Source organism: Protobothrops mucrosquamatus, unplaced genomic scaffold (genome assembly GCF_001527695.2).
Source record: "Protobothrops mucrosquamatus isolate PMUCROS unplaced genomic scaffold, P.Mucros_1.0 scaffold1635, whole genome shotgun sequence".
NCBI lineage: Eukaryota > Metazoa > Chordata > Lepidosauria > Squamata > Viperidae > Protobothrops > Protobothrops mucrosquamatus.
The window spans coordinates 54,521-66,929 of NW_015387794.1; the positions used below are offsets into that span (position 1 = coordinate 54,521).

The 12,409-nt window shown below is 36.8% G+C and overlaps 1 protein-coding gene across 1 annotated transcript in view; it reads left to right on the top strand.

Moving 5' to 3' along the window:
* The window catches only part of SWAP70 (switching B cell complex subunit SWAP70), a gene marked incomplete in the record, with an annotated part of 49,661 nt that overhangs the window by 9,205 nt on the left and 28,047 nt on the right, over positions 1–12,409 (top strand). The window contains 3 exon segments of the mRNA XM_029285412.1: positions 5,595–5,735; positions 11,290–11,463; positions 12,359–12,409. Coding sequence (XP_029141245.1) covers positions 5,595–5,735; positions 11,290–11,463; positions 12,359–12,409 — 366 coding nt within the window.

Consider the following 12,409-nt stretch of genomic DNA (forward strand, 5'->3'; position numbering starts at 1 on the left):
ATTTTTTTTTTACTAAAGACTGAATTTCCCCAAGGAGGATAGCTCTAAGTCAAATCTGCTTAGAAAAATCTTTCCAAGTATTGGAACCATGTTTTTTTAATTAATTAACTTTTGCAAAGTTAATTATGTAGAAATGTGAACTCTGTGAGGGTGCTTTGTTTGGTGAGAAGAACTCAGGTGTGATGGCAATAATGCTGGCAGTTCAAGGACACCATATCTGTAATTTTCTATATTGGGAAAGCGTACTTTGTGAGTCCTTCAGATTATTTAATGGAATTTTTATCTGGCTACTCTTAACAGATACACTCCTTCAACATTTGGGAGCATGTGGGGGTAGAGAAGGTGCTTTGCTTTATTTGATAATTCACTGCAGTGTCCTTTATAACTTCTCCTTTTAAAAATAGTCTGCAGTTTGCAGCCAACAACATCTTGGCTCTAAGTATTAACTTATAAATCATATAGATTGAATGGTGGTTCTGACATGAAGGTGGATTGTGAAATCTGCCCTTTTCTACTAAAACAAAGGATTCCCCCCCCCTCAATAACAATGTGAAAAAGGATGGTTGCTACTGAAAATCTTCCAGTTTGAGAGAGGTTGAAGCTTTATATAATCCCATTAAGTTGCTTTTTAATATTATATTTTGCTGATCAATACTGATACATTAAATGCAAATCTACAGAGACAGAATATCTTTGCTCCAGTCATCGGTAATAGAGGATAGTTTAGACCAGGGGTCCCCAACCCCTGGGCCCTGTGGCCTCTTTGGAACCGGATCATGGAAGCAGCAGGCGAGCACGCATGCAGCTCTACTTCTGTGAGCAGCGGGCAAGTGGGGGACACATATGCAGCACCATTTGTGCGAATGGCAGACGCTTGTACCCGCCATTTACACAAATGGAGCTGCATATGTGCTCGTCCAAAACCATTCCTCTCTCCACCATCTGCCAGTCTGCAAAGCCGGAAAGGTTGGGGACCCTGGTTTAGACAGGACATCAGAATTATCATCCTGTATACGTTTTTAATTTACAAGTTTTTTTTTTCTTTTAATAGTACCTTATTGCATCTTACACAAATAATTGAAGGGATGATTAACAGAATAACAGAATTAGAAGGGACCATGGAGATCTTCTAGTCTAACCCCCTGCCCAAGCAGGAAACCCTGTAACATTTCAGACAAATGGTTGTCCAATCTCTTCTTAACAACTTCCAGTGTTGGAGCACCCATAACTGCTAACTATTTTCCTTTACCCTGTTCCTTTGTAATATTATTATTTTTGGTTTCTGTTGCTTGCATTCCCAGGATGTTTTGCAGTCACTCTGGTCACCTGCTCTTGAGTAACTTTTACGATTACCTGTAAAAGCTCAATCTGTAAAATAAAATTGTGTATTGATTCATATAAAAATAGATAATCATCTGTCTCTTTAAAGCAGGCATGTCCAATCCATGGCCTGCGGGCCATATGCAGCCTTAGACAGCTAGTAATGTGGCCCCACAATATTGTAAACTTTTAACAGAAAGTTTGTTATTTATATTCACTAACTGTATTACATAGTTTATATGGCAGCCCAAGACAATTCCTCTTCACTCAGTATGGCCCAAGCAAACCAAAAGATTGGACATCCATGATTTAAAGCCTTCCTATCCTTCTTCTTCAAAGTCCACCTTTCCTTTCCTTAAGACTGTCATAAAAAATATCTCGGCTTGCATGATTCTTATCTTGGAACAGGTAAGCCTTTATGACAGACAGGCTACCATAGAAATGCCATATCGCTTTTGCTAGTCGGTGTTATAATTTTACTTGATAGTAAGTTCTTAGGACCTAGGGCAGATTTATACAGGTGCAGAAAGTATTTCAAGTTATCTATTTTAAGCTGATAAGCACAGAATTAGCTGGGAACTACAGAAGCAACATTATATGCTTTGATAATAACCAGATTGGACCATCTTCAAAGGCAGTCTTCATGACTTTTATACCTGTTTTGCCTCATAAAAGGCACTATCCATAGAATTGGATGAGCATATAGAATACCAGCCTTCTGCATTATTGACATTGTTCTATCAAATTATAAATGTAGAACATTCATGAATAATATTGTAAGATACTTTGGAACTTAAAGGTAGCAAACATAGAAGGGAGTCAGGGTTGGGTGAGCATTAGAATATTTGTAGGTTCTGAGGGTTTCTAACAGGAAAATGTAGCATTATTGGTTTGTGCTTTGATGTCATGCCAAGCTTATTGTAAAAGTCGCCTGGTCGATGTCTCCAATTCCTTCCTTTGTCCTTTGAACTTGGTCCAAAACATTGTTTGGGCTGCTCTGGACCTACCACATTATTCTTATGTCTCAGTAAAGCACAGGATTCTTCAGGAGGTCATTATTCAAACCATTTTTAACTACTGGTGGTTGTGTTTAGGATCATCAATAATGAATGCCATGGTACAGGTAATCCCCAGGTTAAAAACGTCCAACTTACAGACAACTCATAGTTACGAGCAGGCTGCTGAGTCAAAATGGCAGATGGTACTCCCAGTCCTGAGCTGATGATCCACCAAAGTTGCACAGTGCCTCTGTGAGTGTCACAAAGTAGTGTGCATTTTTAATATATACTGTACAGCCTGTTTTCAGTGGTTAATGAAAGCATTGAGCAGCTGCAGTGGTTTTACCTAACGAATACTCCCGTTATGTAAATCATATCCCTTCTGATGTGCAAGAAGGAACATGAATGCTCCTCCTGATATGCAAAACATATCCCTTCCTGTATGCAAAACAATACGGAATGAGAGTACTGTGATTTTTTTTCTTTTTTCCCTATCTAAATTGTGTATAGAACTACACACATATGCACACAGATTTTCTTTCCCTCTGTCTTCAGAGTATCTGATGATTCTGGTTTACATACAAATTTGAGCTAAAGACAGACTTAGGAACAGAACATGTGCTTAACTTGGAGATTGCCTATACTACATGCTGTTCTTTTGTTCTACAATCTTGTTTGGTTTTTTTACGTTCCTCTGAACAGGGCCTTCTTTTAATTTCTCACTTTAGGGACACAGGCTGCAGGTTTCAGGACTCTGGCACCAAAGAAACCTGGCCACGTGAATCTTATCCCTTCTGCCTTTAGTCTGTGGAAATATCATGTCCTTTAAAGGGGGGCTAAAGAGCATTGATTTGATTAGTGGGTTAGTAGAGGGCTGGTTGTTCCACTCCACGTTCAATAAACACTTGTTATGATGGATGGATGTACACTTGGTCTTATGCCAGAGCATTGTTTTAAATGTAGGGACAGAACTGAGATCATTGTGTTTTGTTGGTTGTTATTGTACTAATATTTGCTTACCATATTCGGAGCTACTTTTATTAGACCAATTTCTAATTAGTTTGGTTTTGTCTTGCTTTATTTTATTTTGTTAAGACATACATACATACATACATACATACATACATACATACATACATACTACATACATACATCAATTTAAAAAGCCGGTGGTGGTGTAGAGGTCACAATGCAGTACTGCAGGTTAATTCTGCCGACTGCCAGCAGTTCGGCAGTTTGCTTCTCACTGGCCCAAGGTTGACTCAGCCTTCCAGCCTTCCAAGGTCGGTAAAATGAGGACCCAGATTATTGGGGGCAATATCCTGACTCTGTAAACCGCTTAGAGAGGGCTGTAAAGCACTATGGGGTGGTATGTAAGTCTAAGTGCTATTGCTATTCACTAGGCCGCCATGGCCAATTCTCAGAGAGCGAATTGAGGTGGCTGTTTCAAAATTTTTTAAAGTGGAATTGCAATTCAAGTCCCCTAAAACTCTCAGAAGAAAATAAAGATCAGGGTGTTGATTTTTCTCTTTTTTATACTTTCAACCTAATGGAACAATTTTTCTTCACTTGAATCATATGAGACAAACATGCAGATGTTTAGAATCCTGCTGTATGCTCCATTCCAAAATCCTTTTTTCTCCTCCTCTTCCTCCTTCTGGTCATGTGACCTACACTGGAGATTATGCAGACTCTTCTGTAATTCCCAGGACATGCACAAGCATTCACATGCACAACATGAGGGGAAAATGCATAAGTGGAGATCCTCCAAATATGAGGGCAATTCGGAAATAAACCTCCATTTGGTTATCAATGACAGACACTCGACGATACAGAACTTTTATTATACACATTAGAAAACTATAACGTTACATTACTTTTCAACATAATCACCATTCAAATTGGGGCACTTGTCATAACATCATACAATGTTTGTAAGTAGTAGTAGTCGCTCGGTGCCAAATCTGGGCTATGGGGGGGGGCAAGCATTATCGTGAACAAACACCACGCCGGAAGTGGTGCCATAGAAAATCCCGCCAAATGGGAAGATGCCAAAGGAGTACTGCTAGTGAAGTTCATGGAGTATGGTTCGACCATCAATTCAGAAACTACTGGGAAACGTTATGAAAACTCAAGACAAGCCATCCATAACAAGCGTTGGGGCATGCTGACTTCCTGTGTGCTGTTGGTTCACAATAATGCTCATCCACACGCCGCTAGATGCACCCAAGAACTTTTGAAGCAATTCCGTTGGGATGTTTTTGATCACCTGCCCCCCCCCCCCCATAGTCCAGATTTGGCACCGAGTGACTACTACTAAGGAATTTTAAACCTTGTAAGACGTTATGAAAAGTGACTCAATTTGAATGGCGATTATGTCAAAAAGTAATGTACTGTTGTAGTTTTCTAATGTATATAATAAAAGTTCTGTATCTGCGAGTGTCTGTCATTGATAATGGAGGTTTATTTCTGAATTGCCCTCATAGTTTATATAAAGTACATAATTATATATACACATACAGACACAACATGTTATTTTATTACACGAAAGAAAATACAGATGGATGCTGCAGATAAAGAGTTTACAAAGAATTTTAGAAGTCATGCTTTCCTTACTTTTGGTTCTATAAATTTAAAAATAATCAGCTGGAATGAGGATCTGGAACGGTTTCCAAGCTTTCAGTACTAAAGATACCCCTTCTGCTCTTGGTTCCTTTTAATATATTTGCTGAATAAGTGGGCTGTAAATATGCAGATCACTGGCTTCTAAAAGAACTGTTGTCTATAAATTTCTTCCTTCATTGACAAAGAGATTAGGGACTTTTGTGTGTGTTAAGCATTGGCAAGGAAAAAAAAGTGAGCATCAGTTACCAATTCTGGAATAAATGAAGAAAGATTATGACCATCCAATTATGGAACAGATTTTTCAAGCCTAGAATTGAAAAAGGTTTACATTCTCATTTTCAAGCCAGTATAATTTTTTGGTGTAGTAATTGTTCTGTACGAACTCCTAAATTTTACAATGCAGGTATGGTCAAATGGTCTTCCCTTTTGTCATTCATATATCTCATTAACTCCAATGGAGTCTGTATTTTCTCAAAAGTAATATTGCAAGCGTTTCCCCTCCTTAGTATTTAATAGCATCAGGAATTATACAGCATTCCAGAAAAAATATTAGCAAACTATATCTGTATTGTTGTCCAGAAATCTACATAAACAGGTATGGAAAATAACAATGAAATCATCTTAATTGATATTTTTTTTCTCTATTTTTAGGTCCTTTCTCACAACCTCTGCACATTGTTGAATGTTCCTCATGATCCAGTGGCCTTAGAGGAGCATTTTAGGGATGACGATGAAGGACCTGTTTCTAATCAGGGATATATGCCTTATTTAAATAGATTCATCTTGGAAAAGGTATGTGTTTCTCTATTCCTAACAAGCATGGTGAGTTTTCATTTAAGCTTTTGTTCTTTCCAACCCAACAAAATATTGGAAATATGTAAAGGTCTTTGCCTTGGAATTCTGTTAGTAACCACTCCAAAGAATAAACAGAACGGGGCAGGAGTGGCAGGAAATACCAAAAAAAGAAAGACTAAATTTGGAAATGGGAAGGATCCAATCAGGAGCTGAACAGAAAAAGTTCCAAATGAATAAAAAAAGAAAATCCCCCATTGCTTCCCTACAGGGAAAGAAGTTGACTCAGCTTTTACCAACTGTCTCCCTCTTCCCTCTAATTATTTGACTGAGAACAGATCTTTGCAGTCTAAAGTGTTTCTTTCCTGAATATAGAGTATATTTTTACAGCAATACTTGCAGAGAGAATAAATGGCATTATAAGCCTAGATTTGTTTCAAAGAGAAATAATCGCAGATGCCCTAAGATAGAGGAAACTAAAATTGTCTTAATTTAATTAAGAATTACAATTGTAAAAAATGAACATTCTGCCAAGGCTTAACTTACTGTTTCAATAATGAGTAAAGATAGGATATTAATGAATAGAACAGACAAATAACTAACTTTATGTGGTTTGGCAAAATTTAAGATCTTACAAGATTTAAAAAAAAACTTCAAACTATATTATCAAGCCAGCTATATCTAATTTAATCAGCAGACTAGCTGAGAGAGAGCAGGATTTCCAAATGGTTTATATACCGTAAACACTTTTAGTTTGATACAGTGAATAACAATAACAATTCAATAAGCAGTAAATTAAAAATATGGAATAGACATAGAAAAAGAATTAGCTCCGATTTAGCACCTGTTGCTTTGTTATTATGCCTGTATTTTCATGAAGATGAAAATGGAAAGAGAATGGCAAAGGAATAAGAAATTGTAAAAATTGCAAGATTAGATTGTCAATAAGACAAAATTCTATGAGTTTCTCTGTCTGAAAATTATCAGAATTATCTGACCTCGAATAAGTAGTATTGTTCTAAAGGAATTACAGAAACAAAGGAGAATATTTAAAGATTTCATTGAATTGAAAAATTGTATAACACAAAACATGGAGCACATGCTGGGCTTTTATTATAGGTATATATAACTCAGAAACAAAAGATACAGATCAAAATAGGTACATATCAAAAAGCTCCATTGTATAGATAGTATAAAATAACCTTTATTGTCACTTTTTCTGTGTACACACTGGCACACAGTGAAATGAAAATCTGATGCCTGCTCTCCAAAGAATTATATCTATATATATGAAAGTGTCCTTCCAAGTGACTTGAGAAATGGAATTGGGTCTAGTTGTCTTTTCTCTGTATTGATTTGAAGGCTTTCTAAATTATATAGTAATCTAAATGAAACTTATACATCATTTTTTTCTAACAAAGCTAAATAACAGATTTAAGAGAACCATATTTATGTTGATAAGTCATTGGATGGTTTTGAGTGATTATACCATCTAGATGAATTGGTTTTAGTAAACATAAATACTTGTATGAAGTTTAGGTCATTAGGCAAACTATGCATGTCATAGGATGTCAAACTCTACTTATTTTGAAGCAGTTTAGAATGTTGATGAGACAAGTTATTTCTTGAACCCAAGCAAGAATACCTTAACATTTTTTGGTCTAGACCAGGGGTAGTCAACCTTGGCTCTTTTATGACTCGTGGACTTCAACTCCCAGAATTCCTGAGCCACATTGTCTTAGCTGACTGCATGGAAAGCATGCTTGGTTGATTTTTTTTTGTTTAGTAGGTCTTTGCAAAATTTATACAGATAGGACTCAACTTATGGCTGTAATGGAGCCTGTCCATTACAGTTGTAAGTCATGACTATTGTAAAGTGGGTCACTCACATGACTGACCTGATTTTATCTTTTTTGCGGTGGTTGTTAAGCAAACCAGTTGTTTGCTATGGTTTGGTTTTGCCAAAAATTGGAAGTAAATGTTGGTTTTCAGCAAAAAAAGTTGTAAAACATGGTAATGTGTTTTCAGCATGCTGCAAATGGCTGTAAATGTGGTCTGGTTGCTGAGCACCCAAAGTGCAGTAATGGCACAGGGAGAGAGGGGTGGCCATCAGAACTTTGGAACCGGGTTATAGGTTTTCCTGGGGAGGACTGTTGTTACTTCGAACAGCCGCTAAGTGACTGGTCTAAGTCAAGAAATACCTCTGTGCTGCTTCAATCATATATTTAAAGCAACATTTGGGCACATACTTATTCTGTCATATGTAAAGCAACAAAATTGAGTGCAATCACTTAATTTGGTGACAACGATGGTGCAAATATTAGAACCATCTTGACTTCTATGGTATTATAGTTTGCCATCATTATTAAGATACTTTTAAAAAATTAGAGCAGGGGTCCCCAACCCCTGGTCCATGAACCGGCACCAGGCTGCGGCATGCCTGAAACCAGTCCACGCAAACAAGCAAAGCCCTATCTGCAGGATGCAGGCAGTACATGAAACCACGGCCCCTCTGGTCCGCGGAAAAACCTCTCTCTACGGAACCGGTCCCTGGTGCCCAAAAGGCTGGGGACCTCTGAATTAGAGGATATAATAACACTTTGAAAAACCTGCTTCTGCCCTTTTAAAAATGTGAGTAGCAAAATCTGGAAATAGAATAAGATGTAAGTATTTTAAATCATTTATATTTAATAAAGCTAAACATTTTTTTCTGAGTGAAGGCAACGTGTTTAATGTGCGGAAAGTCCAAAAGATGAACTTCCTTGTTCTGTACCGGTAATAACAAATAAAATCCCCGGAGCTTTATTTTTTTCAAGGTTATTTCATCATTTTACTGAAACTCAGTGATAGGTGAATACACCCAACTTGGAAGCCGGTAATAAATACCTCAGAAATCTGATTTCAGGTATGAGGAAGCTGTAGTATCATTTTACACTCCTCTGAATATCTGATTGTGCAAAATGAGTGGATTTTCTCCTATGCACAAAACTGAATGATTTTAAGAATCTGCCTTCATATTAAGTATGAACCAGTTGCCAAGCGTCTGAATTTTGACCACATGACCATGGGGATGCTACAAAAGTCGTAACTGTGAAAAATGGCCACAAGTTGCTTTTTTCAGTGCCGTTGTAATTTTGAATGGTCACTAAATGAACTGTTGTAAGTCGAGGACTACCTATATATGACTGATTTCTCCTTTAAAGCTACATTGGAAAGCAGTTAGTTTCTGGAGAGGAATTATATTAGCACTTGGTAGCACTTTAAAGAAGCGTTCCTGAATAGACAGCTCTATCTGCTTCTTTGACATTGGAGGAGGTGAGAAATATGCTAAATCCTAAAAAATGGTTGCTTCTCAAAACGGTGAAAGCTTTAAATTAATGATTTCTAGGGAGCCAGTTGAGAAGCAGTTTGGTGTAGTAGTATAAATCACACACACACACACCCCGCTAGACATGGGGGTGTGTGTGTGAGTTCTAGCCCTGCCTTAAGTCAAAGCCAGCTGGATGCTCAGCCCTAGGAAAAGCAGTGCCAAAAATTGCATGGACCTGTCCAAGTACTTGCCAGGAACCATCAATGTCTTGAAGGCACAGACACACAAAATGTGAACAAGTAAGATTGTCTGTGTGTCATTATTACAGCCCTTCTACAGGATTCTTTCTTTCCTAAATTATCTCCTAGTAGAAGATAGTTCAAAGAAGCAATTTTGAATTACCAACATGATAGGCATATGTGTTCTGCACACACTTGTTAACAACACACCATCTTTAAATGCAATATGCAAATGTGCCAGTTCCTGTTTCTTAAGCAGAGATAGAGGTAGATTAATTTAGATTGGAAATTTAGCCTAGAACAGAAATTAACTTTGGTCTCAGACAAGACTAGCTTCCCTGCAGTTTGCATAAGGAAAAAGGTTTTAGTTGGTTTCAGAGTAAGCTTGTTTTCAGTGCAAACTCCATGCCTGGTGGTCTGTGCCAATTTGGGAACACAGGGGAGGAAAGTGACAGTCCCATTTCCTCCCATATCAATGTCTTTATACTAATGTGATGAAGTAGAATATGGTTGGCCTTTTACCATGCTCTTTAGTGTGTGCTATATAGCTTCTTACTGTATATGGATCAACCTGGATGTATTGATTACTGATTGAAAAACCTTTTTGGTTAAAGTGACATAGCAGTGTTTTAAGAATACAGAGTTTTCTGGGCCTACAAACCAAGTATCACTGTATTGTGTTAATATAAATACAGTTTCTTAGGCAATGCGGTTTTATGAAAAGAATGTATTTTACCAATTATCATATACATTTTCCTTACTGCTTGCTTGGACTGAAATCTAGAAAGTTTATTTAGTTGTATTAAGAGCACTGGCTCTGTGCTATGTATACACAAGATCATTCAAGATATTTTTCCTGTGATAATCTTTACAATAAAAAGAATAAACTCTTGGTTTAACATGACATTTGTTTTCCTGTTTCACATTTCTCCTGCAAAACACCTTAACCATACCAATTCGATTCACAAAATACTTCCTCTTATGCTCTAGATGGCAAGTGAATTAATTATCTAGCTCAGTGGGCAAGTTTCAGCCTTCAACAAAATGTGTACTGTTGAATTGAGAGTGACGTGGAAAAATGCCCAGGCTGGCAGTTTAGCAAAAAGCAAAGAATAGTACAGTTCTTTTTTTATTACAGTCCAGATTTTGAATATGAAACTTCTAATTAAGAGTAAGTTATGTTATATCAGCAAGTATGGTTTTTAAATAATTAGTGCTTAAAGAACATTTATATTTGAGTATAATGTGGCCTAGAGGGCAAAAAAGGAAGCAAAATCAGTGATTGTTATAAAAATGAGTAGCATGTAGAGACTGAACAAAGGATTTTTTTGCTGGTATTTTCAGTGTAATCAAGAGTGGCATGGAGCCTAGTGTTGAAGATGCTTGCCTTCCACTTGGAAGGTTGAGAATTCAGTCCTTAGGTAGTGGCAAATGTTTCTCTTTCAGGGCGCAAAGAAAAAAATATCTGCTGCAAACTCCACGTAGGTGTCAGGACGGGCATCCGTCCAGGTAAATGCTCAGTTCCATTTAGTCACCCCAGCTCTACCCCAATTAGGAGATTACATGATCATTATATATATATATATATATATATATATATATATATATATTTGTTTTCTGAGGTTTTCACGGGTGTTTATATGTGAGTCTTTGGTCATTCGGGTTTTCTCCCGTGTAAGATTAGAAGTGTCATAGCGACGTTTCGATGAAATCACATTCATCATCATCAGGCTTGTGCTTTTAGCTTTGNTATATATATATATATATATATATATATATATATATATATATATATATATATATATACACAGTGTAATCAAGGGAAGCAGATGAAGTGCAATATTTAAGAGCTGGAGAGGGTTTTTTTTGTTTAGATGTCTGAAAAAATGCTCCTTTGCTGTTGGTTTAGGAGTGGAATTCCAACATCTTTCCACTGTTGCTATTGCCATTCTGAATGTATTGTTGTATCTTGTAACATATTTTTATATTTTTTATTTTTATTTAGGTTCAAGACAACTTTGACAAAGTTGAATTCTATAAAATGTGTTGGACTCTATGTGCCAAAAAAAACCTCAAAAAAAAACCCTTACTCCTTACGGATGATGATGCTTTTAAAGTGTGGGTCATCTTCAATTTTCTATCTGAAGACAAATATCCATTAATCATTGTACCAGAAGAGGTATGAGTTATTTCCAGTATCTTATTATAATTTTTTTGAGCTAAGTAGAACTAATGACTTTTTTCAGTATTTTTTTACATATAGGAATAATTTCTCTCCTCTGGTTTTTAACAGAAAAAAATGATCCATCAATTTTGTGTATGTTGGTCTTTGCAACTATACATATCACCGAAACAGGGCTATTTTTCCTCTTAAAAACTAGGCTGATGACAGCAGTATCTCAGATGAGTTTTAAAGGAGAACAAAGAATCAATGGCTACAAATCATGATGGTATTATTTCCATATTATTTCCAAGTCCAGAGACCTTTCATATCCCACTAATGGGCTTCTTATAAGCACTGGATGGTGGCCATTGGCGAAATATAACTGAAGACAGATAGACTTACTTTCTGAACACACTGATCTGTTCAGGAATGCAATAATTTATTAGCTTGAAAACTGCCTTAAAAACAGATTTTTTTAATGTACTGGTAACTTCCAAAGTTAGTTCAGCATATGTTTTCTCATGTAGTTTTCACTTTTTTTTATTCTGGCCAATATTTTGGTCATATGAGTGGTACAAGAGAGACAATTTCATTTAGTGTTTAAGGCACTAGACTGGAAACTAGGAGACTGAGTTCTACTCCTGAGACATGAAGCCAGATAGGTGACTTTGGGAGAATTAGTCTGTCTCAGCCTTAAGAAAGAGACGGTGGCAAACCATTTTCAAAAACATTGCCAAGAAATATGCAGGGGCATGTTCAGGTAGTTGCCAGGAATCAACACTTACCGTACCTGAAGGAAGACACACAAAAAAGTGCAGTTGTGCAGTGTAAGAGATTTTAGAGCAATAGTATAAGTTTTCCTAAACATGTGTCACATTCATTTAACTGTTGTGTATCTTTTTCTGTATAGATTGAATATTTGCTTAAGAAGCTGACAGAAGCAATGGGATTAGGTTGGCAT